The 6,545-nt window shown below is 49.2% G+C and overlaps 1 protein-coding gene across 1 annotated transcript in view; it reads left to right on the top strand.

Annotated features, from left to right (window-relative positions):
* The first annotated feature begins 3,338 nt into the window (after nucleotides 1-3,338).
* Nucleotides 3,339-6,545, top strand: part of DHX30 (DExH-box helicase 30) — a 25,953-nt gene continuing 22,746 nt past the window's right edge. The window contains exon 1 of the mRNA XM_027668578.1: nucleotides 3,339-3,417. Coding sequence (XP_027524379.1) covers nucleotides 3,387-3,417 — 31 coding nt within the window. The 5' untranslated portion in view covers nucleotides 3,339-3,386. The remainder of the gene's footprint in view (nucleotides 3,418-6,545) is intronic.

Genomic DNA, 6,545 nt, shown 5'->3' with positions numbered 1-6,545 from the left:
GGGCGGGGCGGCGCGGGCGGGGATGCTCCGGGGCACCGGGGGCACTCGGGGGGCTCGGGGGTCCCCGGGAGGACTTGGGAGGCCCAGGGGCGTCCCAGGATGCTTGGGGAGGGCGAGGATGCTCCTGGTGACCCCGGGGATGCTCGGGGGGCCCGGGGAGGCTCGGGGTGGGCGGGGGATGCTCGGGGATCCCCCGGGCGCGGGGCCGGCGGGGAGAGCCCCGGGAGCGCGGCTCTCCCGGGAGTTCCCATCCCTACCCGGGGGTGCCTCGCTCCCGCTGCTCTCCCGAGCCCTTTCCCGGTCCTGGCGCTCCCTCCCCGCCTGTGGCTCGTCCCGCTGTCGCTCCCGGCTCCGTTTCCCCCCGCGGTCGCTGGAATTGTCGCTCCGGGACAGCCTCTTGGTTCCCGGCGCTCGGGGGTGTCCCGGAGCATCTAACGCCCCGTCCCACCTCCAGCTCCTCGTTCTCCCCCGTCCGGCCGGTCAGCAGCGGGAGTCCTGCAGGATTAGGGCTGGGAAGGAAGGGTTTCCTGCACGGACCCGCTGCTCCTTGGCCCAAATAGCCAAAAGTGCAGAGGAATCAATCCTGAAGTGGCCTGTTGGCTCTGCCTGACCCCGGGGCAGGGACTCCTTGGGGCTGGACTGGGACACAACGGGATTTCTCCTTTGTTCTCACCACAAAGCACTCGGGGCTCTGCCTCTCCCAGCACTGCTGCAATATCCCAGCAGGCAGGAATCAGAATTCCTGTGCCACTCACTGCATTGCTCCCAGGGATGTGGTTTTTCCTCATGGAGCCGTTTTCCGGTGGGTCAAGGAAACCCAGCAAAGACCCAATTCCCACCCTTTGGGGTTTCATCCAGCAGTTTCCTGTGCCACATTCCCTGATTTCACTCTCTGCCTTTGCAGCAGGAGCACTGAGTCTCCTCCTAACAAACTTCTGGTGTCCCTTTTCCCACCTGAGACTCCGGTGTTATCCCAGTGTGAGGCTCCGTGGTCCCATGGATTCTCGTTCCAGCTGTGCCACTGCCTGTTCTGTGTCATCATGTTCCACTTCTTCCCAGTCCAGTGTCCTGGGAGCCCCCACACCTCTCCTTCATCAGACAAAATACGTTTTGTGTCTTCCAGTGTCCCCCTTTTGTGCTGGTCCTGTGTCCCCTCGTTTCCATGGATGCTGATCCAGCTGCCAGAGTTGGACACTTCTTTTTATTTGGGATCTGGATCTGCAGCACCAAACCCTGGGATTTGCCCCAGGCTGCTGGTTGGGCTAGAAGTGATTCCCAGGTCTGGATTCTTGGTGTCCAGATCCAGCAGATCTGACCCTGAGGGACCCAGTGGTGCAGGGGCTGGGCTGGGCCTTATCCTGACCTCCCCTATCCCAGCTCTTCCCTCTCTGCCTGGGCCTTGTTCCCACTGGATGCTCAAGCCTGAAGTCCTCCAGTTCCTCCACGTCATTCCAAAGGGATCCCTCATCCATGGGATTCTGTTCATGGACCTAAATTGTTTGATCTCTTCATCCTTTATTCTCCTCCCTTGTCCAGCCCAGCTCCCACCCAGTTTGACTCTTACTGGTTCCCAGTAAAGGTCCTGCCTCAGCTGGGATCTCCAGACAGGATTATAAATAACAGCTGGGTTGGAATCTTGCTTGTCCCAGGGGCTCTTGGTTGTTTGTCTTGGAAGTTCATCCCTGGAGGGTGTTCAATGTTTTATTTCCTTGGTCTTGAGCAGAAAAGACCATTTCCATCAGCTTTATGCTGTGTTTATTCATAAAATCCCAGGCTGATTTGGGTTGGAAAAACCTTAAGGATCACCCAGTCTCACCCCCTGCCATGGGCAGGGACACCTTCCACTCTCCCAGGTTGCTCCAACCTGGCCTTGGACACTTCCAGGGATCCAGGGGCAGCCACAGCTTCTCTGGGCAACCTGTGCCAGGGCCTCCCCACCCTCCCAGCCAGGAATTCCTTCCCAATATCCCATCTAACCCTGCCCTCCTTCAGCTTGAGGCCATTTTTGGATGAGCCCCCCTGTCCCAGTGTGGCTGAGATGTTCTTTGCTCCCTTTCCCCCAATTCCTGCTCCACAGGGAACTTTGCAGTTTCTGTGCCTGGAGCTGCTCTCCTTGTCCCAGAAGGCTGATGGAGATGAACTTCCCTGTATTCCCTGGGATACCCTCGGTCTCTCCAGGCAAGCAGCTCCCCCTGCTTTGGTCATGCTTAAGAATTTGGGAGGGAGATGTGGCTGATGCCTCCATGACTTGGATTTACCGCGGCATTCCTGGTCCCACTCCTGGTTTTCTCTCTCCAGTGATTTCGGGGTGTTCCTGGGTTTGCTCCTCTCTGGAGTAACACCAGACTCACACAATTTATCACAGACACCGCTGGCTTTGAGGTGGTTTAGCCCAGACTGGGTGATCCCCGTGGAAGGGGCACAGGCTGCCATGTGCTCCACTCCCTGCAGTTCCATTTGCATTCCTGCCGGGATGTGGCTCCACTGCCCCTCGGAATCTCTCCCACAGAGGAGCTCCCTGGCTCTGTCCCTGCAGGGAGCTGCTGCCCCCGGGGCTCTTTGCTCTGACATCCCCCACAGCACACGGGCTCTCACTGTTACAAACTCACCCTGGGTTTATTCCTCTAATCCTTGGAAAAGCCCACGTGTGGCCTTGGCAGCCAGGGCAGGTTCATTCCCTGTGGGGAAGGGAATTCCTGACCAGGGTGTCATGTCCAGGAAGGGGGGGTGGGTTTATCTTAAGCCCTTTTTGCTGCTGTTGCTGAAGGAATTTGTGGTTGGTTTTCCTGAAAGCAAAAGTGAAGAATTTGAATAATAATTGCAGGCTGTTAATTGCATGCACAGGAAGTCATTCAGAGGGATTTAATGTCCATGGAATCACAAAATACCCTGAGCTGGAAGGGACCCACCAGGACCATGGAAGTCCAGCTCCAAACTTTGTTCACTTTGTATAAATGAGGCTCCTCAGTCCTCACCCTTCTGGTACAAGGGGGTTAGAAAATCCCTGTTACTCTGTTCCAAGAGTTCCTGCAATGTATTTGATCTCTGGCCTGAAATAAAGCACCACAAAACACAGTTGTTTTTTTCTTATGTGACTGAAAGCTCTTTTAATAAGAAATTAAAATAAGAAGTTTAACACACTTTCAGCAAAGAAGGTTATCAAAAGGACTTCTCTTTTTTCTGTTTTTTTTTTCCTTTGAAAAGGAGAATAATGGCAATAAGTGACTCGGTTCTGGCCTAATAAAGGTTTTAAAACCTCCCCAAATTTTTGTCACTGTGGAGGCAAAGCAGAAGCACTTGAAACACTTTGAAGGAAATATTAATCCTAACTTGCTGTCTCTCCTTGCTCCCTCCTGCTGTCCCAGGAAGCCACCCTTCCCACGGGGATGGAGATGTTCTCGCTGAATTCCCTCAAAGGTAAGCCCTGACAGCTCCCTCAGCTCCAGCAGAGCTTTGCCTTGGTGGGGTTTAACTCGGGGGAATTAAATTGCATTAGGAACAGGAGGTGGCTCAGCTGTGTCCTGGTCAGTGCAGCAGGGAGGGAATGTGGCAGGAAAGCTGTCCCGAGGAGGGACAGACAGAATTTCAGGGAACAAGGGAATTGGGAAGGGGAGGAGCCCTGTGTTGTCCAGGGGAGACCCTGGACACTTCTTTGCTGTTTACCTCATAGTAAAGGCCTTTTTTTCCCTTTCAGTTTTTCCCTCCTGAACATTCCTGCATCCTTTAGTACCAATTCCATCTCCCTGGGGTTTGATGCTTTAACACCTGGCACTGTCTCCATGTCCCTTTTCCCCACCATTGCTTTGCCAACCTTTCCTTCAATTGTGTTTTATCCTGAGGAATCCCTCCAGTCACTGGCTGGTTTCTGGTTTGATTTGTTGTCCTTTCCTGAACTCTCCTACTTGGTCTTAAATAAGGTTTAAAGAATGGAATAAAATATTCCAGCTCTGGCTGAAGCAGAGGGATCACTCCCTCCCAGGGAATTCCTCCAGCAGGGAGCCCAGCACTGCCCTGCTCCTGAGGCACCAGCACTGGGGGCTGGATTTAAACCCGGAATTCCCGGGGTGCTTTACCCATCCAGGGCAGGAGTGATGGGAAATGTGGGAATAAAACCCTCTCCTCCATCAGACAGCGTGACCTGGGTTGGAGTTGGGGTGGAGAGAAGGGACTTTCCCACTGAGGGCTGGTGGTTTGTGGTGGCCAGGCTGGCTCTGGGATTCTGCAGCCCTTGGGATAAAGGAATTCTTTAATGAACCAGGAATTCTTTAATGCTGCCTCTGCCTGGGCCTGGCTGGAGGAGCTGATCTGGCCCCAGCCCATCCCAGGGAGCTACCAAAGCCTGGGGGGTGGCTCTGGAGATTATCCTGTGCTGGTTAACGCTGCTCCCTGCAAAATAAAGATCCTGGGAATGGGCCACTTCTGGAATTTTTTAATGGATTGAGTCGTCACTGCTTTTCTGTGCTCACAAGATAATTTCTGTATCATTTCTGTGACAAACCACCAGCCCTCACCCCTGACTGTGTCCCACAGGCTGGGACTGACTTCCAGCCTCTGCTCCCAGACCTCCCCATCCCACTGGCTGTGTTTTTCCAAGACTTTCCCCAGACATTGACTTTATTCATCTGGTTTGTTGGCTTTGCTTTCCCCCCCATCTCCTGGGGATCTCCCTCCCGTGTTCCTTCTCTCATGTTCAGGACTTGAAACAACCCTGTAGCCATGGTTATAATTTGGTTTTCTTCCCTGCTGGACAGTTCATTTGCCTCCCCTGGAGCTGTGGGAAACACTAAAAACCCCAGCAAATACATCAAATTAAGCTGTTACACAGCAGATTTCTCTTCCCAGAAGATAGAGGAATTTTCCCAGCCTCCCTTTCTTTCTAGTCCTCCTTGGAGCTTTTGTTTCCAAACCACCTAAGCTTATTTCTGAATAAATAGTAAAAATAATAGTAAAAAAAATAAAAATAATAGTTTGTACAACGTGCTATCAAAAGATTTACATAGAATTAATCCTCTTACATTGAATGACTTGTTTCCCTTTTTAGTGATATGGATGATTTTTGAATGAACAATCAGCTTTGAATGATTTTTTCCCTTTTTAGGGGAACAATGCTCTTAAAATCTGTATTCTGAGTGCCAGAATAACTTCATGTCTTTAAAAAAAATACATTTGTTTGTGTCTTCTGGTGCTGTTTCAAAATCTGGGGTTTTTTGTTAGCATTCAGATCTTTTTTTTTAAGTAAAAGAACTTACAGAGACAAACCACAACTAATGCAGAGGTGCTAGAAAGTGTGAGTACAGAAAAAGGCAAATTTGGTTTAGTGACACTTTATTTTTTGAGTGTTCAACTCCTCCAAAGTTTGTTTTTTTTAATAGAGGGGTTTATTTGATAACTTTCCTCTTCTTGAACTTCTTCTTGTGGAGCTTTGTAAAACTGAACTTTGCCAGTATCATAGTCAATATCTTTGTGACTTATTGAAGATTTCTCTTTCTGATTTAAAAATAAACAGGAAACACCCAAAAACCTCCTAAAAAACCCCCCATTTTTCATCCAACTATTCATGTAAATTTTCACTTTATACAGAGAATGCTCATAATAAAGTCTTTGACACAAAAATGAGACCTTGCTTTAAAGAAACACAAAACTTAATGGTTGTCCCAGGTGCAACCAGGGCTGATAAAATTTATATAGATTGATTGCTTAGAATAATAATTCAGATTTAAATAAATAAATAAATCCTGTAGGGTTGGAATTTCAGCTCCACAGCCTTGAGAATTTTATATCTCAAAAATGATGATTATGTGAAATAATTATTGATATATGTGTATTATTGATATATATTAATTGATTACTGTCATTTATATGTGAAATAATTATTGATATGTATGAATAATAATTATATTAAATAACTCACATAGAACCAAATCATAACTTGGAATAGGGAGAAGTGGGGAAGAAGGGGAAGTGCTGATCTATTCTATGAAGATTATAAGATCTTTAGAGAGATTTTAGACTTTACAAAGATTTAAGTTTTTTTTTTTTAAGACTTAAGATTTTATGAAGATTTAAGGTTTTATAAAGATTTAAGATTTTTATACGGGTTTAAGATTTTGTGAGGATTTTGGATTTTAAGACCTTTTTAAAGATTTATAAGGTTTTAAAATCTCGTGAAGGCTTTAAGATTTTTGGTGTTTACCTTAAATATTTGTAAATAATGGGCTGCAGGATGAGTTATTTTCAGTGCCATGCTCACGGATTGCCTGGTCTGGGGGTGTGTTGGGGGTGTGGAGCTGGGAACAAACCCCAGAGGAGTTTCAGGTCCCAGGGGAGTTCCCGAGGTCACTTGTGTGAGACCATCCCCGAGCTGGCTTTGCCTGCAGGGGGAAGGATTGAGAGGAGAATGTGTGCGAGTGGAACACGGGGCAGGAGCTGGTGCTGGGAGCAGGGAATGGGGGTGTGTTCCCTGTCCCAGGCAGGTGCTGGGAGCAGGGAATGGGGGGGGTGTTCCCTGTCCCAGGCAGGTGCTGGAAGCAGGGAATGGGGGGGAA

This window comes from Corapipo altera, unplaced genomic scaffold (genome assembly GCF_003945725.1).
Source record: "Corapipo altera isolate COAL_440 unplaced genomic scaffold, ASM394572v1 257, whole genome shotgun sequence".
NCBI classification, from domain to species: domain Eukaryota; kingdom Metazoa; phylum Chordata; class Aves; order Passeriformes; family Pipridae; genus Corapipo; species Corapipo altera.
This window is presented reverse-complemented; position numbering and strand designations above follow the sequence as displayed.